The following is a 24,395-nucleotide window of genomic DNA, read 5'->3' as shown; positions in this document are numbered from 1 at the left end:
AGAATAAAAGTAGGTCGGATAGTCCATCCGAAGCCTACAATCCATTTAAAATCTGGTATGATCTAATTCATTTAATAAATAAGTCAAATTCAAGTTTTTTAAAAAACTTATTTAATTAAATAGTTCAATTCATAGGCCTTAAGAAAAGTTTATTAAACATAATAGATTGATCCATTTAACAATAATATATTATAATAAAAATATTATCATTAATATGATTTATAATATTATAATTATTTTATTTAAATTTTAAATTTATTTTAGTAATTTTATTATTTAAATCATTTTAATTAATGTAATATAAATGGATAATAGGAATATAGACTCTAGTTTTTTGTTAAAAGATTTTAGTAACATGTCAAATGTAATATTTATAGATAAATTTTGTTGATATCTTGTGGTTTAAAATTATATTATTACTTTTTAATGATTTTTTTTATTTAATTTAAAAAAATCATTTTTTAATATGAAATAAACCTTTAAATATGTAATATGTTGTTTTAAAGATCAGACTCGAGCATAAAACTAGGTTGGTGACAAATAACATGTCCATTTAAGCTGTAAAAATATAAGGACACATTTCCACCCTTAGTTGCGCTGTATGCGAAATTCAAATTTTTGAATAACACCATTTACAGGTTTGCAATGCGATACAGTGGGGAGAAAAGTATAATTTTGTCAAAATGTTAAATAACATAATAAGTATTTCTCGTATAAAAATCAATAAATATGTCAAATCATCATCATAGTAAAAGAAGATTAAGAAAAATTAACTTTAATATTTTCCTCAGTGTTATAAAATTCGGCAGAACCCAATTGTTTCAAGTGGTAGCTTGATATGATCATACGAAGCATTCATATAGTTGGTCCAGAGATGACAACATTTTATATTTAAGAACTTATGTGATTCGGTTTAATTAACTCATAAAATTTTCACAAAAATAATTTTATTTTAAAAATTTATTATCATATAGTTAAATTAAGGATGTGTTTCTATGGTATTAATAATAATAATAATAATTTTATTGTAATAATGTAACAGCAATGTTGATATCAACAATAATAATAACAATGTTGATCTTAATCATAATATGATGGTAACTGTGGTGTGGTAGAGATCATTGGTAGCAGATGTGACTACGAAAATGATAGTGTTAATAATTTTATTTTATTTTTTACATTTTTTGGTTCAACCATAATAATTAAAGTTTTCCCCTACTCTGAGGGACTTCGAAGTCCGAAGTATCTCCCAATTCCTTTTTTGCTTTGGATGTGAATACACTGATGCATGCTTCGTATGTCTAGTATTAGAAATCATCGTATATAAGTTAAAATTAGGGATTTATGAAAGCCAAAAGAAATTACTTTATGCATCACATGGACGCATCAAATAACACTTATTTTGATTCGCAAGTGTTATAAAAAGCTGAGAAAAAACTATTTCAACCTTGTCATGATATAACATACTCCCCCTTTATTTTAATAAGTTATTCAAATACCCAAAGATCGAATTAAATCATCTCTCCATGTTTTCAGGACTCAAAATCGTCTTTCGAAACATATTTTACTTACTAGAGAGTCTCGAGACAATAAAGTAGGTTGATCCATTTGGACTTATCACAGAATTTAATGTAAAATAATGATGTTGTATGATTAGATATTAACTCAATGAATACAAGTTTTAAATATTTATGAAAAATAAATACATAATAAGTAGAAAAATAAATATTTATGAAAAATAAATACATAATTTTATATGATAAAATTATGTAAACTTTAATATATAAAAATTCTATTCTGTACTTATTACAGAATAAGTAGTGCTGACAAACAATTTAATGTTTTTCAGAATACACTAGTCTGGGCAGCGTGATTTTGAATCACCTTTCATCACAGCAAATTAATTTTGCTCAGTTTGCACGTCCTGAATTCTCCTCTGGGAAATAAAAAGAATTATTAGCAAGATGGTTCGTTTTGAACAAGGAAAATAATATAATTAAGAAAATCAGACAATTATATTGTCACATAAATTTAGAAGAACTGTTATTATTGATAAAATTATAAAAGCCACAAAAAGGTTACTGATCAATATAGGATATTCGACCACAACGAAAACATACAAACGATAAAGACAAGAGATAAAATAACTGATTTTCGAGGATGATAGCGTATAATATATAATCAAATTTGTAAAAGAAGTAATTTATTTTATGTTATGGTGTTCATAGACTCTGACAAACATATTTTTCAACCATTAACCACTTAGATCTTATATAAAATAGTTTAACAATTTTTTCTTGAAAAATATTCATGGTTCATAAAAAGATAAAATTCTTTTTTATAAACAATAATTTTTTAATGTATTTTTAATACTAAATATTTTACTTGCATGTTTCGAAAAATGTTGGGATGTCAAAAGTAAATTTGTAAACAAATCAAGATTCTTATTTTTGCGTTCATTTTGCATTGGATTGCTAGATTTATTTTCAGGCACAACAAAAAGTAAAAGAAAAACAAACATACACTACATCATTATATATAAATACATTATTTGATAAACTTTGCCTTAATTCATTATCGCGATGGTAGAAAGTTTTATATTAACAAAAAAAATCCATTTAATCTAATAAACGCACGTCACTTGTATGCATGTGTTTTTTTAAGAGCAACATATGCATAGGGTTTTTATTTCGGTTTAAAGTATAGTTAACATACCCTTATTAAAAAAACGTTTTGGTGAACTTTAAACGTCTGCACCATGACAGATAAAATTGCCTTAAGTTGTAATGTCCAAATCTATCTATAAACAAACAATTTTTTGCTTAAACTCGTTGAAATTATAACAATACAACTCAGAGCAGCGAGTTTCTTAATAATAATCATTCAAAGGATATATACTAGATGTTAATGCTCTTTTCAGTATTCGACCATTCCATATTATAAAAGTGTAAGTGGGCGCATTTTTTTAATCATGAAATTGGTATAAAAAGATGCTGAGTTTCAGAATAAATGATTGCCCATGTGATATATAAGCGATAAATTGCTTCTGATTGGTGGTGGGAACTTGTAGGTAGATGAGATAGATGATCCATACACTCATTCACACTACCCAAGTTTGTTCCTTGAATAAATAAATAAATTATAGTATAATATTATATAGATAGATAAATAAATAAAAACAATTATTTAACTGTTGATAAATAGATAATAGTATTCTTTTGGAGGAGAAAACCACATTGAATAGAACAGCTAATATTTATTTATTTTTATTGTGTTTGGTAAAAAAAAAAAAAGAGTAGAAATTGTGGTCTCTGATCCAAAGCAAAACATTTTCGTATACGACACTCACCTTGATGCGGTAGAAGATGGTCGCTCGGATATGCAACAAGGAACAGAAGAGATCCAATGTTGAAGAAAAATATATTCATTTTTCATAAATTATTGTATGATTTGGAAAATTTTCTGAAATACATGCTGGTTTTAGTTGGCTAATCGACAAACAGAAAAGGAAACCAAGAACACTTTTTTTCCAGAAAAGGAGGAGGAAATGCTCGCATTCACTGGTTTTTCTTTTATTTTATTTCAAGCATGCACATCGGAAAACAATTCATACCGTCGCACTGTATTGAACTTATTCCTTAATCCACACCTATTCACCCATTGAAATTGCTAATTTAGCTAAATCTGCTACTCTATCTATCAGCATTCCGGTGTACACCTTGGGCAAATTTGGACCACCTGGATACTGCGTTTCTATTCAACACATGTAAAACATTGGAAAGTAAAAAACGTAGACTTTTTTTATGTGTGAGAAGAAATACAAAAGCAATAGAAAAAAAATGAAAGAAAAAAATTAATGTATGATAATAGTAACACCAAAACATTATTGATAATTATATTGAAGAAAGAATTAATCTTCATAATTTACATTATTAAAGAATTAAATGAGTGTTGAGAATTGAAGAAATTATGTTATTTGTTGCATAGTGGAGCTTGCATTCATCACTTTGGGTGGTAAAGTTGGGTCACTGAAAGTCAAATGGTGATTTAAATTTGGCAATTCCATGACGTAGGAAGATAATATTTGTAGGTTAGAATAATTTAAGAAAGGTTTAAAAACAATAAATACATGTATTTTTATTATTTATTATTTTTCTTGTCTCATATTTTCAGAATATTATATATTTTATCATCATATTTTTATAATTTGCACATTTTGTCCCTTAATAACTTATCATCGTTAATACATTAAAATTAAACTCTTCACGAATATATAATAATATATTTCATTACACCATCTATAGTTATAGATGGTTTTAAAATCATATTTATTACACCATCAATATATAGAAATTAAATTCTTCACAAATATATAATAATATATTTTATGAACATTTTATTTAGCACCGTGGTGTGATTCTGAACGAAATCTTATGTTCCTTAAGAGATATTGTATTATAATGTATTTTTTTTTTCTATTTTAACAACTTATAAGTCTATTTGTAAAAAAAAACTTATAAGTCTGATAATACAAAATTTTGTTGGGAAAAATGTTTAATATTGTTTCTCTTAACATATAATTAATGTACCATAACTTTAATTTTAAACTATGCAAACATTTATATATATATATATATATTAAATTATTATTTTTTATTGAATATATGTTTTAATATATAATTTTTATATTCAAACATCCTTGGACAAAAAATAAAATAAAATTTGATCATACAATTTGTTTACTTTATACTGAAAGTAAAATAACTAACAACATTATCATTATTATATATTATAAATTAATTAAATTTAACAATGACATGTATCTAAAGTTGCATAACTTTAATTGTAAACTAGACCAAAATTTGTAGTTAACAACATTATTTAAAATTATTATTTATTGATTGAGTATGCATTTTAATTTATTATTATTTATATTCAAACATCTATAGGAAAAAATAAAAATAAAAATGTTGATCATGCGTTTTCTTCTTCTTCGTATTGATAATATGAATGTGAATAACTGAATATTACTTACAGTATTATTATGATTATATGCTATAATTTTTTTCATTTTTTAAAAGATGAATTTTTCCCCTTTTAAAAATATTAATAAACATGAGATATACCGTTTGTAAGGAGATATTTAGTAAATTATTTAAATAAACTATAATATTTGATCTATTTTATTTTTAATCATAAACTCAGAAAATTTTGACAATTAACACAGTTAATTCTAATAAAACAATATACATAGTATCTTAAAAATACATCTTATAAATAATTGATTATAATAAATTATAAATTGATAAAAAAAATATTTTTTATAGTTTATATTTACAAAAAAAACTTGTAAAATGTTGGAGCATTACATGTAATAATAATATCTAAATCTAACTTAATTTAAACCATTAATTTAGATTAAAGTGTATATTTTTACTGAAGACTATGAAAAACATTTATCCAATGCTAGAACAAATAGCAACATAATCATGATGAATGGAAATTATTAATAAATTTTAAATATGTGTTTTAAAAATAATGTTTTTTTACGCATTATGGTTAAGTCCAACATGTTTAAATACTTCCTTATCGTAATTATTGATATTAATATAAACTTATAATAGTAGATTTTTGCTGAGAGAAAACTTAGTAGATCACACTTCAAGAAGAATGAGTAAATTTGTTTTACTGGTATTCTAGCATAGAATATTATTTCTTAAAAAAAACATAGGATATTATGGCTAAAAAATGTATTGACTTGTTATAGGAAATTCAATGCATCTTTATCCCTCATATATCACTATCATCGTTGTAACATATAAAATTTAATGATTAAATATATTTTTTCATACGTGCAAAATAGTCATTTTATTTTAATTTTATTATCTGAATTATTTTATTTATTTATTTTACTATTAATATTTTTTTGTTTGATTTTAGTATTTATTTTTATTATTTTCAGTAATAATGCGGTGAAATGTTAACACAACATAAATAAATACCTTATTCAAATAATAAAACCACCAAATCCAGATTTATAAAAAGAAGGCAAATCTAAAAAAAAAAAAATGGATAAACCTATTTACTATTGGTAATATGCGCGTTAAAACAAAAGGTATTGCAGTAAAGAATGAGAACAAAATTATAAGTTTGTTAATTTTTTAAATAATAATTATCTTAAAATAATTTAAATGATAATTTATGAATAAATATTTCTGAAAAATTATTATATAAACATTAAACTCATAAAGAATTTACAAATGATAAAATATATTAAATTGAGTTAGCTATGAAACTAATTTTATAAACTTTATCCAAAATGAAAAGAAACGAATCCAATAAATTTACATCAGACGGAAACAGCAGGAACTAAGTAACAAGTCAGAAACATAGAAAGAATACGTGGATCCATTGTAAACCAAAAACAGAGGTTTCATGGAAAAAAAAAACCAAATGAAGAAAGTTCTCATCGTATGTATAAAAGTTTTTTTTTTTTTTTAAAGAAAATCTTATGTATAAAAGATAAGGTGTCCAAATTTGTAGCATTTTGTTTCATCAATACTTTCCGTGTCAAGTGCGGTCCTTTTCATTTTTATTTTTAAATAAAAAATACACGCAAAACACGACTTGCCGTATTTTGTATTTGTTATTATTTTTTGCAAACTTTTTTTTTTATTTGTTTAATTTATTCTAATTAATTAAAGCCAACTAACACACTTTTTCTCTTCCTTCCTTTCCTTCTTTTTCTCTCTCTCCCTTTCTTTCTCTGTCACAAGTCTCAAAACTCTGTTCTTGGGTTGTCTGATTCTCTCTGAACCACACAGCGTGACCGGCGAGCTTAATCTCGCCGGAAAATTGCCCTACGCTCGCCGGAATCTCCAACTTTTCCGATTTGAACTCCGAATTAGATTCTGTCTTTCCTTTCCTTTTTGCCAGTGTTTGGGTCTTTAGAAACAGCCAAAATTCAAAAAAAAAAGAATTCGCTTTTATTTTCTTTATCCTGGGGTGAGATTGCAAGGAAAACAATGCAGAGAGAGGATATGAGATTTTTGAAAAGAAATCACGAGATCCCTTATTTTTGAATTCCTTGTGTTATAGATATCCTGCAAGATTCAATTTTTATTCTTCTTTATCTCTCCTTTCAAAAGTTTCCTATGAGAAGGTTGTTGAATTTTGTGAGGAACAGAGATTTTGAAGTTTTTTGTGCTGGGGATTTGGTTTTTCACAATTCAAGGTGAGAATTTTGTCTGGTTAAAAAATATTATAATCTGTGTATTTCTTTTTAAATAGAAATATTTGTTTGCTGATTTTGTCTTGGTGCTTCTGACTTTGGGATCATGACCTGTTAATGTTCATCTTCACTATTTCCTCCTTTGGAAAATTGGGTTTTTGCACTTGATCTGTTCATGTTTGAGGCCTTTCCTGCAAAATTGCCTTACAAAGATGGAGAATTGAAAGCTTAAGTCTGATGTTTTTTCATTTTCATTTTATGGTTGATTGCAAAAAGGGGAAGCTGGCAGTTGTTATTTATGTGCAGTTGAATTGGAAATTTCCTAATTTCTAATTCTATGGATGGTTTTATTTCAATTTCCTGCATTTTATTGACAACCAAAATGGTTCAATTGTGTTAGGTATTTCGTAGGTAAGCCACAAGGTTTCTTCTTTCCCCCCAATAGAATCCATTTCCGGTGGTATTTAGTTGAAGATGCAACGATTTTTGCATCGATCTCTTTGAATTTTTTGGCAAGTAGAATTTAGGTAGCATAGTTTAAATTACCTGGTTCTTCCCCACTTTTTTTTTTTAATATAATTGTCAAGAACTCAAGATAACTTATATTTTCTGGGTTTGACATGACCTCAAGTTTCTTTCTTTCTTTTTTTATTGGAGTTTCATGTTTACTGTTACCTGCACTTTCCAATGTCAAGCAAATGACCTAAAATTTGTTTCCAATATACAAGGATGAGTAGAGTACAAGGAAGCTAGCAATTAGGGAGTTTTCAGCAATATTACTCTTTTTCCAGATTGTTTGGACTCTGAGGCTACAGGATGCCTTTTCAAATCATGGATCAGAGGGGTGTTTCTGCTTCATCCCACTATTTTGATGACATTTCCTTTCGCTCTGAGGTATTTATTGTAATTTTAGTTTCTTGAACTTCTAAAATGTGACCCCAAGAATTTAATGGTCATCAGATCCCTAAAACATTGTACAGTTTTACTATTAAACTCGGGGTCTTTATTTTTTGAAAAAGTTAATCAACTTCTCTCTGGCGTTCAATGCTATTTGCCTTTATGACTCGTTGGTTTTCTAAACTTGTCCTGAACTCTGTTTTTTTGGGCAGAGGAATGTTGGATTACGGAAACCAAAATCCATTAATGACCATTACCCACAAGGTGAGGACAGATCACTCCATTATTTGTTCAAAATACAGTAGTTCTGTATGCTGTTTTGGTTTACTCTCTAATGCCCTCATTAATGCCCCAAGATTTCTATCTAACAAAATAATGTACCAAATACCAATTATTATTGAAACATCGAATGGACTATTCAGAATTTGGTTCACAAATTGGTTAGTCACTTTGTTTATTTTAGGATTATTTTTCTGTTTGTGTATATTTTATACTTTACAGGATACACTGGCTCTCAATTCTGAAATGTGGTAATACATTTCTGTTTTAGCGCTTTTCAGCCAATATTTCTTTTCCTTCTGTTTTGGACTTCTTGTAAATGTTTGGGTGCACACAGGACAAGTGATTGTCAATGTTATTTCCTAAAAGTAATGTTATTTCTGTTGATGGTGATTCGTTGAATATACTTGAGCATTTTAGGACATTTTAGTCGATTTTCTTCTCACCTTTTGCTTACAACAAATATATAAATGTTTGGTTGCTCCTGAATCTGATATAATGATTATCAGTTATCAATCAATATAGTCAAGTACTTGGAATGAGTGATTGATGTCAAACCATTTTTATACATCTATATCAATTACTATATTACTTTATCTGCAAAACATGTTACTAATTGCTGGATAAGTAAGCTGTGCTATTTTGATTTTATCAGGAAACAATGGAATGGTAGCATCACCTGGCAACATTTTGAACGCTACACCCCCCCTTGATGTAAATGCAAAAGCTGGCTTACTGTTGCCACAGGCTAGTCTACCTGGGGATAACATACATTCCACGGAATCATCGAATTACCGTACCAAATCATTGTCTAATGCATGTCTGCAGTCAGCACCTACCTCTTATGGTTTAATTGGCAACAAGATTGTGACCAATGCTGCCCCTTTTGAAAGTAGTTTATTCTCAAGCTCCATGTCTGAGATATTTAGCCAAAAGTGTAAGTCTTTGTTTCATGCCATACCGAGCATACATGTATGATGCGTATTGTGGCCTAGTTAAGTGATCGGTACTAATGAAATGTCCTTTCATCTGTCTAATAAGTTATTTTCTATCTGTTTAAGGTTTTCTGATTTTACTTTAGTTAAATTGATGTCATTATCTGTCTACTTATTTGCTAATCTTGGTGCAGTAAGGTTCTTCGGGAATGATGTTCGGTCTGATCATCCCATTACTGCTGGTTCTCCTCCCAAGGAAGAACCATATAAATCTCTTGAAGAAATGGAGGCTGACACTATAGGCAATCTCCTTCCCGATGAAGATGATCTGTTTTCTGGTGTTGTTGATGAGTTAGGATGCAGTTCTCATGCCAGAACAAATGATGATTTTGAAGATTTTGATCTGTTTAGCAGTGGTGGAGGCATGGAGATGGAAGGAGATGAACATTTAAGTTCAGGAAAAAGAATGAGTGCTCTTGATGGAGATTTTGGTTTCTTTGGAAGTTCTAAAGGAAAACTTCCTTTAGTTGAACAGCCTTCTAGAACACTTTTTGTTAGAAACATTAATAGCAATGTAGAAGACTCTGAGCTAAAGGCTCTCTTTGAGGTGTGTCTATATTCTTCTTTGCTGAATGCTTTTATCCTAGTATTCTCAGGAAGCATTTCATATCATTAATCATAAAATGTAAATGCACTATTATGTTTGTTCTGGCAGCAATATGGAGATATCCGAACCATTTATACAGCCAGTAAGCATCGTGGGTTTGTCATGATTTCTTATCAAGATCTAAGGGCAGCACAAAATGCAATGCAAGCACTTCAAAATAGGCCATTGGGGTCTAGGAAACTTGATATACATTATTCAATTCCAAAGGTATAATATTAATAACTTATCTTGTATGCATAATTCCATTTCCATTGCTATCATTTGGATAAAATTGGCTGCTATTGTTGTTCTTATCATCTTAGCAGTTAGTATTATAACTATGTGCTTTGCTTTTTCAATTACTTTCTCTTCCTACTTTTTACACTTTGGTTATAGATGTATATTAACTTGAAGACATGTCAGGTCAATGCTCCAGAAAAGGATATTGGCCATGGTACACTGATGCTTTCTGGTCTTGATTCACCTGTTTTAAATGATGAGCTTAAACAAATTTTTGGATTTTATGGAGAAATTAAAGAAGTAAGTTGTCGATTGTTGGTTTTGCCCTGTTTTAGTTTAGTTTCATGTGCTTTATGAAGATTATACAAGGTTCCTTAAATATTATGTCTTTAATGGCAGATCTATGAATATTCAGAAATGAATAATCACAAATTTATAGAGTTTTATGATGTCCGAGCTGCGGAAGCTGCTCTTCGTGCATTGAACAAGATTGACATTGCTGGGAAGCAGATCAAGCTTGAACCTGGCCACCCTAGGTTTGAAACATGGTGGCTTGACCCATTTTTTTTTCCTCTTTTTATAAATTTAATTTTTTCTCTAATTTGTAGTAGCTCTTGTAACTGTTTTCTGTATTTTACGTGTGCCTATCTAAAAGATATTATGCAAATGGTTTTATTTTGGATGTGCTTATCTATTTGTATCACCTTTAATTGCTGCCTGTTTTTGTTGGCTTTTATGGTTAATGGAATGTAAAGTTGTTATAGATCACCTTGATGCAAAACTTGTTACATTTTCCTTTTAAGAAGCTATTTCCTTCTGTTAACAACCATGGAAACCTTGCTTTTGTAGTTTGATGCACCAGTCTCAAAAGGGGCAAGAGGAGCGAGATCTTGGTCAAAGTATTATTGACAACTTATCATTAAGACAAAAGGGTAAGGTTTTATCTGCCTGCACTTATTTTTTTTCTTAGGAAGCAAATGCTCTTCTTGGTCTAACTAGACATCATTTACAGCAACACTGCCTTCTGGAGTAATTGGATCTGGTTGCTTAGAAAATGGATATAATCAGAGATTTCAATCTACAGTTAGGCAACCTTTGAATGCATTTATGGATAATGCATTCATTCATGTGAATTCTGGCATTCACAACACTGTGAGAGGGGCACCTGCCGGAAAAGTGTCCAGTGTTTGTGAGTCAAGTAACTTTGTTGATGCAATGAAATTTGCATCTGGTTCGAGATTTCATCCTCATTCCTTACCTGAGTATCGTGATAGTTTAGCTAATGGTAGTCCTTATAACTTTTCTAGCTCCATTAGCAACATGGCTAACAATATAGGTGCTGGAGCAACAGAAGCCTCTGATGGCAGGCATATTCAGGGAATGGGCTCAACTGGGAACTTAGCAGAATTTAATGCGGGAGGTTAGTGCACCTTTTTTATGTGCTAAGAATGCTTAATGTATATTTTTTCTTTTGTGCAATAGTTTTTAAATGATTACTGTCTATTTAGAAAATTGTTACTGGAAGCGGCTAAATGACCAGAGAGGATAAATTTTTTTAGTTGAACAGCATCCTAGCAATTTGAAACTTTAAAATAATCAGCTTGGTTATTAAGGAATATGCATTCCCATAGTTTTTTAATAACCCCAAAAATCTTGTTTCTTTTACTGAAATATGCTGAAAATATTAACCACTTATTAAAGATCAAGCTGTTGGTTTGAACAGGGTTTTAAATAGTGCGCTATAGCAATGTGGAGCAGCCCTTGCCCACTACAGGGGCTGCTGTAGTGGAGCAGTTTAGTGTAGAGGCCATAGCGGGCTGAATAGCAGCCATAGCGGGCACTGTATCACGGTGCTATGTGTTGATTCCAAAACCGCCCTCTGAACAAAGACATCAGGTCTTTCTTGGAGGGCTATTTTTGATGATTGATAATTCCTATCTAGGATGCTTGTATTTGACATTTTTTGGTATGAGTGGTGATATTTGGACACCCATGATTTACAAATATCCCACCAACACCTCTCATTTCTATATCTCTATCTCTCCACATCACATCACATCACCAATCTTATCAATCACTTATCTCTCTCAAGGTCTCTACACGACTACACCTTTTGGGAGTCCAGGAATCATTTTCCTTGTTGGTATTTACTTGTAGGTTTTGTTCAAGACACCTCTGACTTTTATTGTTATTTTATTAAATATGAATGCCATTAATTTTTAGTAATTTTAATCATTTTAAAGAATTTATATGTATATAGTATACATTATATAAACTATAAAAAAATTCAAAATAGTGGCTATCCCGCTATACGCTATCTCGCTATAGCATTTTTGGAGCCAACCGCTACGTGCTGCTATCCGGGATTTAAAACATTGGGTTTGAATGAATTTAGAGTTGCCTGACTATCTGTGATTAAGAATTCCAAATTAAATATGGGTCTTCAGTTCAAGTGGTTGGATCTGGGTAATTGTAAGCTGAACCAATTTGTAATGTGAGTTTAACAGTTTTACATCTAATCTTGATGTGGTATCTTTGTTTTACTTTTGCTCATCAGGAAATGGGATACGCCCACATCAGGGACTTTATCATATGTGGAACAGCTCCAATTTGCAACAGCAACCTTCATCAAGTACCATGCTTTGGCAGAAATCACCATCATTTGTTAATGATGCTTCTTCTCCGGGCCTTCCACAGATGTCAAGCTTTGCTAGAACACCGCCTCATATGCTGAGAACACCACATATGATGGACCATCATGTTGGATCAGCACCAGTTGTTACAGCCTCGCCCTGGGAAAGGCAAAATTCTTACTTGGGAGGGTCCCCTGAGGCTTCTGGTTTTCGCTTGGGTTCTCTAGGAAGTGGAGGTTTTCATGGTTCCTGGCAAATGCATCCACTGGATTTTCCTTCTCACAACATGTTTTCTCATGTTGGGGGGAATGGCACCGAACTGACAACCAATGCTGGGCAAAACTCTCCTAAGCAGCTATCTCATGTTTTCCCAGTGAGACATCCTATGTCTTCAATGTCAAAATTTGATGCTTCCAATGAACGTATGAGAAACCTTTATCACCGTAAAAATGAAGCAAGCACCAACAATGTTGATAAAAAACTGTATGAACTCGACTTAGGTCGCATATTGCGTGGGGAAGACAGCCGAACTACACTTATGATAAAAAATATTCCCAACAAGTATGTTAATTGTCTCCCTAGCTTTTTGGTTCTTCTTGCTTCTTAATTTTCTGTCTTCAACTGATGTATCGGTAAAACTGTTAGTTTCCTTAAAGCCATTATTTTATTTTTATAGATTATTTTAAGATCTAGCAAATATTAACATAGACACATGTTATACATTTAATGGTTTTATCCAAGTTGGCTGCTGAGCATTTGGCTATTGCCTTTTTAATTTTGAAGTGTTGGAGTTCCTGCTTGCTAATGCTTCCATGGGCACACTTGTGCATGCCTGTGCTTATTTGACATATATCTTGATCAATCAAATTTTAGAGGCAGTAAAGAATTCATACTCTCTTGCATTAGTCTCCCGATTTGACTTGTTTCTGTTTTTTTATTTATTTATTTGCTATTTGTTTGGTAGGTATACTTCAAAGATGCTTCTTGCTGCAATAGACGAGCAATGTAAAGGAACTTATGATTTTCTGTATTTACCGATTGATTTCAAGGTAAGTATTTCTGGTTGATTTATTCTTTCCTTTTGAGAAGAAATCATAAATATGTTTCTAATTTTAGTCTACAACGATTGCAGAACAAATGTAATGTTGGCTATGCATTCATAAACATGATTGATCCTGGTCAAATTATTCCTTTCCATCAGGTTGTTTGGATTTTCTTATGCTTTGAGCTATCTATGTACTATGAATTTTGGGTTCCTCATGTTGATGGAACTAAATAAAGAAATGTTTTGCAGGCTTTTGATGGGAAAAAATGGGAGAAGTTTAATAGTGAAAAAGTAGCCTCACTTGCCTATGCCCGAATTCAAGGAAAAGGTTCTCTTATTGCTCATTTCCAGAACTCAAGCCTGATGAATGAAGACAAACGTTGCCGTCCTATTCTCTTCCATACAGATGGCCCAAATGCTGGTGATCCGGTAAATCAAGCTTTTGTTCTTTAGTTAAGAACTTTGTATTATCTGATTCTTCTGGTGGTGATAAAATTGATCAATATTTTTTTGTCTCTGCAGGAGCCTTTCCCCATGGGTGCCAATATTAGACTGAGACCCGGAAAATCTCGCACTGCTGGCAACGAGGAGAATCGAAGCCAAGGGAGCCCTTCAACTTTGTCAAGTGGAGAAGAGTCTGCTAATGGGATAGACTCTTCAAAAATCTCTAACTGATTTAGCCTTCCTTGGGCACTAACTGTTCAACATTGCACCATAATGCCATGTCAACCCCCCAAGTCTGTATGTATATTGACATTTTCTTTTTATGAGAGAAGAGCCAGGAGGAAAAGGGGCTCACAATTTTTTTGCTTATAGAGGAGCCTTAAACACAAGTTTTCTGAGGCTAAGGTACATAACCAGAATGAAGTCACTGATTGTAGTAACTTTTCTTTATTTCCTAAATTTTTGCATGTAGTCCTGCTACCTACCTTCTCACGAGTTTAGAGAATGGATTTAACTGAAGCTCAAAATTTTTGTTAGCTTTGAACAGATGATGTCTCACCATTTGCATTAAATTCCCTTCAGAGTTGTGGGGTTCTAGGGGACTTAACTGCGGATTTTGTTGTTCATTATTGTTGTACTTTTCTTTATGGACAGAATATTGTTGTACTGTTGTTCATATGTGTATTTTTTCTTTAATTCTATAAATTCTGGGGCTTTTGTACCCTTGTTGGATCAGTTTTTGTCTATAAAAGTGAACGTTGAGGAACATCTTAGTTTTACTTTATTATTATTATTTCGGATATTGTTATTTCTCTTGCAATTGCAATCTCTGAAATTCTTGCGGCATACCCAATTCCACTTTCCAGTGATTTCTCAGCCGTCCATAGTGCTAACTTTCTTGGCACTTATTCTTCGTTTGGATCAGAAGAAAAAGAAAAAAGATGTGTTTTAAAAAAATATCTTTTAGCTACATTTTTAATTTTAAAAATTCTTTCGTCATTACTGTTCACTCCATAAAATGGGGCATTTTTAATAGTAGTATTTTTTATACACAGATTTCTAGATCAAATTTAAGATAAAGAATTAAAGATTCCAACTCCTTTAACTTTGTAACCAGTGTAGCATATTGCGCTAATATGTTAGATGATGGTGGGCTTGACAAAATTAACAAGAAAAAGTTACCTGAAAATTAAAAAATTAGTTGAAAGTTAAAATAAGCTGGAAAAGAATATTAAGTAGGAGCTTGGAGTAGTATTTTAAAGGATGTTACAGGCTGTTGAGGTTGGTTGGAATTGGGAGAGTTTATTCATAATTTATTTGGACTAAGCAGTTGTGTAAGCATCCGGAAAAACCTGTGCAAACAATTTATGAAATGTTTATAAGATGTTCTTAGCTTATTTCAATAAATTTTGTAGGATAGTTTATAAAAAAAAACTTATATACAAGTACTTATTCCTATGTATAAATAAGTGCTTATTTAATAAGTATTTAATTAAGTTATTTACTCAAATGCGCCCTAAAATAAACTATTTAGCTAAGTTGTTTAATCATACAAGTCCTATTTAATGTAGCTGTATGGCGAATTCAAAACACAGGTTGGGTTGAAACATGTATCAATTGATTCATTGATTCTTGCGCTTGTTAGAAGAGTAATACTTTAATATGAAATTGATGTTTGCTCATATTATATTTGAAAACTTTGCCTTATTTTTATTTAAGAAAACATAAAATTAGGAAAAAAATAAACGCACAAAGTCAAATACAATTATTAAAGTGAGAAGAGAGGAGTGTAGGACAGAAAATGTTTCCCTAGTCTTGATGACGAGTATTTTTTTTTTTTGCTCGTAGTAGCAGACAAATCTGTAACCTCACAGTTTCTTGATTTTGATGAATTCTGCCATTCCAAAATCTTCGGTAAATAAGTAATAACTAAGCAAAATGTGAGAAACTAACTCATTTTAATGTCAAAGTTGGCATGATGTTTTGTTTGTATTTCTTTCGAATGTCACTTTTGAGATATGAAGCCGAATCTTTTCATTGAAGATCCATTAGTTAATAAAACATTTGACTTCCATGTATTTAATCAGATTAGTGCGTGCAATGCACTTCCTCAAGCACTTTTCTATGACTCAGAAAGCTCCTGTCAATGATTATTACATAGAGTCTACTGAATTAGCGAATAAGACAAGAACAGCTCCCCGATTAATTGATTAAATGTTCAATTTGACAATTATGAATGGCATTTCACGTGTCAATCACAGACTTCTTATTGCATTTTTCAGGTTCCGCGTTTTGTTTCAGTTTCATTTTATGTGAATGAAATTAATTGTTCTTTTGTGTTCCAGTGCAGTATTAGAATTTAAAAGTTGAAGTTGATAGAATGACAGTCCTATTGTGTTAAGGATAACGAAACTTAAAACTTCAATATTCAATTTAGGCCTACAAATATAATTCCATATTTCTTTCTGATGATTTTCTTTGCCTAACTAAACCTTGAACAGAGTGCTTAGGTTTATTTTCATGAAATGTTATTTTGAATGTAAATTCTATCTCTAGTTGCATATTATTATCTTATTTTGTTTCTTGAATATGTAGATGTTTTACTTTTCCGTTTTTGAGCATGGAATTATTAGTATGGTACCAGCGTGCAGTTCATTGAAGGCAAACGACAAATGAAAATATAACATTATGGTACTTGCAGGAATAATTCCATGTGTTGAAAGAGGTGAATAAAAGAAATAAAATATAAAATATAAAATAGTAAAACTGTTTTATCTTCCTTTTAAATTACTTTTTATTGGGTTTTAATGATTTTATAAATTGTGGAATTACAATTTTTTTTCAAATATTAATTAGTTTTCCACCTTAAATTAAATATATAGCTCTATCAATTAACTATTTAATATTTTTATTATATTAGGTTTAAAATACCATGGAGCGTATAGATTAGGAATTAAAATAGAATAAGATTTGAGTAGGATATTATACTATCCGTCTCCATACCTACAAAACAAATATTTATATCGGATCCTACCCATCCAAGTAGCAACTCTAATTCCTTGGGAAGGACTTCTTTGCTGGAGAAAGTTAAGTAAATGCATTACATCACATTTCATTCATTCATTAATTTTAACACATTTTTTTAGTATTTTGCATAAAATAAATTAAATAAGTTTAATGGCTAAGATGTAGTGCAGTAAAAATGTCATGGTAGAGGATTTGAATCCACTCGATACCCTACTCATCATACTTGCACTTTATGTTTAAAGTCGATAAATTATTAAAAATATTAATTAAAAAAATTCTGCAACTAAATTAAAAGTTCATTCTCAAATGATTCAAAATGACATTAAATTATTCAAATATAATTAAATAACCATGTAAAATTATTTTATTTTTCATCATCATATTATTAAATTTGAAACACAAAAAATCTCAAATAAATATTTGTAATATAAAGATATTTATATACTATGATATATCATTTTTTATATTAGTTTTTTTTTTTGTCTTTTTAACACTCATTCCAAAGTAGAATAATGTGGAAATTAAGTTTTTTTTCTCTTTTTTCTCCAAAGTTTAACACCAGAGTTCAAGTTTTTTTTTTTTTTTTATAAACATATGAATCATTATAATGTAAACTTTAAAGGTTTTAATTATAAAAAATTAATAGGATCTTAAAATTTATGATTTTCACAAATAATGGATAAAGAGTATATTTTTTTTTTCATAATGAGATTTCTCTCTAATGTATTTTGATTCCTTGGTAGAAGAGAGAAAAAAGATTTATCTTCCTTGACTTCATGGGTACAATATTTCTTTCAATATCTAATAAATTTATAATAGATTGTGTTTGAAGTCAATTTGGATTTAGATTCTTCCAACCTCATCTTTGCTCTCTTACTAATTAAGAGGCACAATCATTAATTTCAATTATATTTTTTTATGTGCAACAAGAATTCAGATTTGATTTAATTTTTTTGATAAATTATAAACTTTTAAATTTTATTTTAAGACATTTTAACACACAAGATTAAAAGCTACTCAGATATTCATCACTAGCCCAATCCTAGTGGATTAACATGCATGAATATGCTATAAAATAGTATTTTAGTTTTAGCAATGTCAACAAGAATTTTGATTTATCGTTTTAATCCTGTAATTGCAAAATATATAGTACAGTAGAATCAATGAATTAAAAATAAAATAAAATCAAGAATTAGACGTAGTTGGCAATTCCTAATTATCACTTATGAGTAAGCATCCCTATAAAACGGCGTTCAAAACGGAACACGATCAAAACGCCGTCGTCAATACTACTAGCAGGGAAGAACACGAGGAAGCATTGGTGGCTCTCGTCGAACACCGTACCCGTGAAGTCAAAAACGGTTCCATTCATAAAACTAGTGTAACTTCATCCGTTGTTGAAACTAAACATGTGAGCAGAGAACATGATGGATCATAAAAGTGATCTTTCTTCCAAAAACCACCATCAGTCTAAGTCACACGTTACTGTGAATTCAAAAACTTCGCATTACATAACTGCAAAGTCTACTGAAATCAAGGACGGAAATTTGGCCACTCATACACATTACTAAGTCTAACTTTGGCAAGAATTAATTTTATTTCCTTTCCAGGAAGGAAAGAACTTGAGGAATTGTTTCCTTTAATATGCAAGAGTTCTTCACCGGGCTCAGTGTTTTGCCAAAAATTAAGCAGTCAGTTGCCAAGTCTGCATAAAAAAAGAGTGCGGCGAATTGCTGTGTGCCCTGTGAATGATCATCGTTTTGTGACCAGGTACTATAATAATCATTTCTTTATGAAAAGGATTATGGCCGGATTATAGTTTGCAAATCAATGTTTAAATGCACTACTCAATTGTTGTCGAGAGTTGACTTAATTAGTGTGAAAATTTGCCTTTTTGTAGTTAATTCATCGTGTGCTTATCTTTTTTCCTCTTCAGCTTTTGGCCAAATGCATCTCATGCATTATTGACCGATATTTATGTTTTGAAAGCTCCTAATATCCTCAAAGACCTGCCTATATAAATATAATAATGGAAGCAAAAACATAGCTTTTGTGTCTGATGCTTGCATCTTTTTGTGAATGTTTGCAGTGCTTTGGACGGAGTGGTCAACTTGTGGGAAGTTCATAGTTCTGGGTATGTCTTAGTTTATCTTTTTGAAGTTTTTATTTTTAAATTCTCCTTATATTGTGAGATCATACAAATGAAGTTAAAATATGGTTCTGCTTAAGGGATCTGTAAGGTAATTGAATCTGTGTTTCTTGTTTCTTGTTAAAATTACATGAATATTTTCCTTTAGAATATGGTATCTCGACTTGAGTTTATTTTATTTCTTCTTTAACATATGCATTTTCACAGGAAAATTCTTGATGTAGTGAATAGTAGGCGGCAGTGAATTTTATGAATGATTTCGTGGTTGTCAGGTCACTGCATCTTTTTGACAGAAATAAGATGGGTACAGATTGTGTACTGGAGACTTTGTTTGGGATTTTTTCTCCATCACTTTTGCTTTAGTAAAATTTGTGAGACCCTTCAAGTTTCTTAATTTATGCTTGCTAGTTTAAGCTATGGCGTGCACTGTTATTTCATGTAACTTGGACTTCAGTTCCTTGATTTATTGAAGTTTTGCTCATTCCACAAAGGATCACAGGCTGACATTGTCCCTCGGTGGTATTGTATATTAAGTGTTGTGGTAGAAAACGTTATAACTTTGGAACATCAAAATATTTTAAATATTCTTATCCAATATTATATATTTCACATTTTATTTCTCCTTACCTTAATTTGTAGATCAGGAGCTTCTCTGCTTAGAACTACTGATTGTGCATCCCAAAAGCAGAGGAGATGGCCAGAAGATGTAGCCTGGCACCCAGATGTGAACAGTGTATTTTCAGTATATAATGCTGATAGCCAAGACTCTCAGATATCAGTAACAGATTTTAGTAAGGTAAAAGGGGGAGAGGTAAGATATGACTCTTGTGTCAAATATGCTGGAGTGCAAATAACAGTTTAGATTTTGGTTCCCTTTTATAGTTGATTGATACTATGTAAAATATGCTTGTAATTGACAGAGAGAACGTGTTAATTTCTTAGAGGACAAGCCTCATGTTAAGGGTGTTATAAATAGCATTGTTTTTCTGCCCTGGGAAAATACCAGTTTTGTAACTGGTGGAACTGACCATGCTGTCATAATGTGGAATGAGAATAGTGAGAACAAATGGAAGCCCCAACTATTGCATAATTATGATCATTCTTCTGCCGTCATGGGAGTGGCTGGTATGCAGCAGAAGCAAATTGTGTTGTCCGCCGGTAAAGACAAGAAGATTTTGGGGTATGATGTTCATGCAGGAAAACAAGAGTTCAAGCATCAAGTTGATAGTAAATGTTTGAGTGTGCTTCCAAATCCGTGTGACTTCAATTTATTCATGGTCCAAACGGGGTAAATTTCATCCGCCTTTGGAATTCAGTTTGTCACTGAATTCATTTTATTAACTGGGATTCTCCATCTTTTCACATGCTTTGCTATATTATTATATTTCATCCGGAGATGACTCCTCTCACTTTAGTGGAAGAAGTAAAGTAAGGAATCTCAATGAATGTTAAAAGAATCAATGGCTGATATTTTACATGTACATGCATAAAAAATCATGAGCCTGTTAAAAACTACTCGGTGGGTTTTTCTCATTCACTGTTGAGATACCTCACTTCAGAGGTGTCAAATCTATACCAGACTTTTTAACATGCCTCATTTTTTTTGTCTAGAATGTTTTTTAAGGGAATTTGTGTATGCTGTTTGAAAAAGGAAAAATGAGATTTGATCTAAAAGTTAAAAAACCAGATGAATTTCTTGCATTATTACCATTTGTTTATTTAGTTTCATATAACTATTCTTATTTGTATATGTACTGTGGATGATGAATTATTGTTATGAGATTTGAACAAGAAGGATTTAGTTTTGACTTTTGAGTTTCCGAACCTGTAAATTTCCACGACTACCATGCTATGAGTTTTTGCCATTGATATTTTAATAAGCCGAACTGCAATTTTTGTGACGGATGATGAAATATTGTCATGCTTATGATTTATAACACCATAATGGTGACAAATGCTACTGTGGTTTGCCGTGATCAGCTCCTAGAGACTGAATGTAACTTATGTTGGTTGCTTATTGGACTATGGACTTCAGATGAAAAAAATTGTCTAAGTGACATTCCGGCCTTCCTTATGCTTTCTTCTTAACTTATTGGACTATGGACTTCAGATGAAAAAAATTGTCATAGTTCAATTTGACAACCCATGTCATATACTTGGGTAATGGGTGGCATGACAGAGTATAATTACGAGTTTGGTTTTGACTGTTATCTTTTTCTTGTATGTAAGTTTATTATAGGAGACATTAACTGTTATTCTTTTTCTTTCATTTGTTGCATTGCAGCACCCATGAGAGGCAGCTTCGATTATTTGATATTAGATAAAAACGGACAGAACTTCATGCCTTTGGATGGAAGCAAGAAAGCAAAACGAATGTCAATCAGCTGATCTCAACATTTGGTTACACAAGGTTGTGTAGAACATGTCAATATTTCTTTCTTTGAGTGCTCAAGAGAACATATATGGTTGGAAAAGGAATGATCAGAAGTTATGGTGGTTTACAGACATTTTCTAAATCACACATGAATTTATGATTTTAATGACTAACAAAAAGAATTAGTTATGCAACTACTCTCATGTACAGTGTGAGGGATATATATTATTTACTGTCGATATATCGACAGTAAATGGACGTTTACTTCATAAATAAACAGGCACCTAATGCTATATTACTGTGCATGCGTTTAAGTGCAAGTAACTCGTATATATAATATGAAAGTTACTTGTGATGTTGCAAGTACAATTGTATATACATGTATGTTGGATGTTTGAAAACGAGTTTTGAGAATCGAGGTCTCAGTAAAACACTTGGTTTGTCTATGTGCTTGTCACTTTCATGCATGCATCCCGTCCTCTAGTGGTTGACCACAGTTACTCAATGATCATTTTTGCATGTTGACTAGGTGGCATTTTGGTATACTAATCATTCACTATAATGCGGCCACATGCCAACATGTATTTTCATTGTATTTGTCGACACGCATTTTTGCAAATTTGCAACATTTTTTTAAAGAACTCCGAAGATTCCGGTTTCTTTATTATAATTAAAAACTGACAAGCACAGTGTAGGATGATCAAATCTGAATAATATAAGGGTTAGAAAAAGTTTAATGTATTATGCATGGACCAATTAAAATATAATTTTTTTTTGGGTATAAATCAAATGTATCCTTTATTATGAGCGACAAAGTTTAATGTGCTTGAGTTGGGATAATTGGGAGCATTAAAACGAAGGAAAATGATAATTGGTATGAAAGATATGCATATACGAATTCACACGAATTTTAAATACGATTACAATTAAAAACTGATAAACACAGTGTATGATGTATGGATCAAATCTGAATAATTTAAGAGTTAGGAAAAGTTTAATGTATTATGCATGGACCGATTAATTTTTTTTTTTTTTGTATAAACCAAATGTATCATTTATTATGAGCAACAAAGTTTAATGTTCTCGAATGGGATAATTGGAAGCACTAAAATGAAAGAAAGTGATAATTAGTACGAAAGATTTGCATGTACGAATTCACACAAATTTTAAATACGATAAGTTTATTGAATTCAGCTAATACTCCCTCTCTTGCCTGAATTGTTATTCATCCCACTTTGATTGGTTAGTAATAAATTCGTAAAAATTCATATCGCTATATTTCGTACTAAATAGCACCTCTATAAAACCAATCCTGCTTCAATTGACTCACGTGTTTAATGATAAAAATATAGGTATTTTAGTACACATTTGGTTTTTAATAATATCATCCTTAAAATGTTTTTATTTAATTTCTGTTTATTTTGAATAAAATTGTAAGCATTTATACCTTACAATGAATACCTTACAACTTAAGAGATTTTTTTTCAAATAATTATAAGATTAATCAAATGAAGGAAAAGGTTATGAATTTTCAAGTTTTGAAGAATCATGGAAGATCTAGAAATTGGATAGTGACGAGTATGAGAAAAAAATTAAATTTTAATTATTTAAAAAATGTAAGAATTATAGGAACTAATAATTGAATATTTAAAAACTTTAATAAACTAATATATAAAGTGGTTAAGGGTGGGACCGTGTGAGGAAATGGTAGTTGGTGAGGGGGGACGTGGGGTGCAGTGATCAAAGACGTTCATGAACATGGAAAGACGGTCATGCGTGCTGTTCTACTTTAAGAAGGCACGTCAAGAATTGCACCCTATGCATGCTCCTTCGCCACAGACATGCATGCCCTATTTTCTCCTCCTCACTTGTCTGCTTGTTCTATCTTTTTGCTAATGCTACATAGGAAAAGATGCTTCAACCTACATCTTCCCTAATTAAGGGTGTGTTTGTTTGGAGAAAGAAAAAAATAAACAGTAAAATAATACACAAAGACTTTTATTTTTACATTCAACTTTGATTTAAAAATTTTATTTTATTTTTTTTATTTCTATCCCCTCTATCAAACACACCATACACGAGATGAAAAAAGTTTGAGACCATAAACTCTTATTCAAAACCTAAAAAAGGAAGAAGAAATGTAGGTACTATAGATTCTAACACAAGAGAAAGAAGATTAACAAAAGGTACAAAAAGGTGTGGAAATAATTTTAAAATGTATAAAAAAAACCATTGTGCATGTAAGTAGTAAAAGAATGTTTCAAATCCCAAGTCGAAGCAAGTTCTTTTGTTCACATTAATTATTTTGCTATACCATATAGATATGTAGGCCAATCAAGTACTTCATCGGATGTCGATTCCCTGCAGTTTTACATATATAAAAAAAGAGAGCAAAAATACTACAAGCTGCGAAGTTTATGATCCATAATCCAGAGATGTTGTTTTGTACCAGATCGTGTATCATATCATCATCAATGAAAACCATTCACGAAAAT

The 24,395-nt window shown here is 30.8% G+C and overlaps 1 protein-coding gene and 1 long non-coding RNA gene across 3 annotated transcripts; both read left to right on the top strand.

The window, feature by feature from the left end:
- Positions 1-6,714: 6,714 nt before the first annotated feature.
- Positions 6,715-15,116, top strand: LOC100797893 (protein MEI2-like 1). 2 transcript variants are annotated; one of them, XM_006584621.4, is made up of 15 exons: positions 6,715-7,234; positions 7,960-8,125; positions 8,341-8,392; positions 9,063-9,344; positions 9,537-9,949; positions 10,058-10,216; positions 10,412-10,528; positions 10,628-10,764; positions 11,078-11,160; positions 11,241-11,648; positions 12,786-13,422; positions 13,826-13,910; positions 13,994-14,062; positions 14,156-14,335; positions 14,429-15,116. In XM_006584621.4, the coding sequence occupies exons 2-15, from the start codon at positions 8,048-8,050 to the stop codon at positions 14,579-14,581; spliced, it is 2,853 nt and encodes a 950-aa protein (XP_006584684.1). In that variant the 5' UTR covers positions 6,715-7,234; positions 7,960-8,047; the 3' UTR covers positions 14,582-15,116. The 2 variants fall into 2 exon arrangements, with proteins under 2 accessions (XP_006584684.1, XP_006584683.1); XM_006584620.4 differs by having other exon boundaries at positions 10,628-10,776.
- A 4,710-nt stretch (positions 15,117-19,826) lies between these two features.
- On the top strand, positions 19,827-20,818 carry LOC100797348 (uncharacterized). Its single transcript, XR_005892487.1, has 3 exons — positions 19,827-19,841; positions 19,981-20,337; positions 20,447-20,818. It is a non-coding gene; the product is annotated as an uncharacterized lncRNA (long non-coding RNA).
- The last annotated feature ends 3,577 nt before the right edge of the window (positions 20,819-24,395 follow it).

Source organism: Glycine max, chromosome 8, assembly GCF_000004515.6.
Source record: "Glycine max cultivar Williams 82 chromosome 8, Glycine_max_v4.0, whole genome shotgun sequence".
NCBI lineage: Eukaryota > Viridiplantae > Streptophyta > Magnoliopsida > Fabales > Fabaceae > Glycine > Glycine max.
This window is presented reverse-complemented; position numbering and strand designations above follow the sequence as displayed.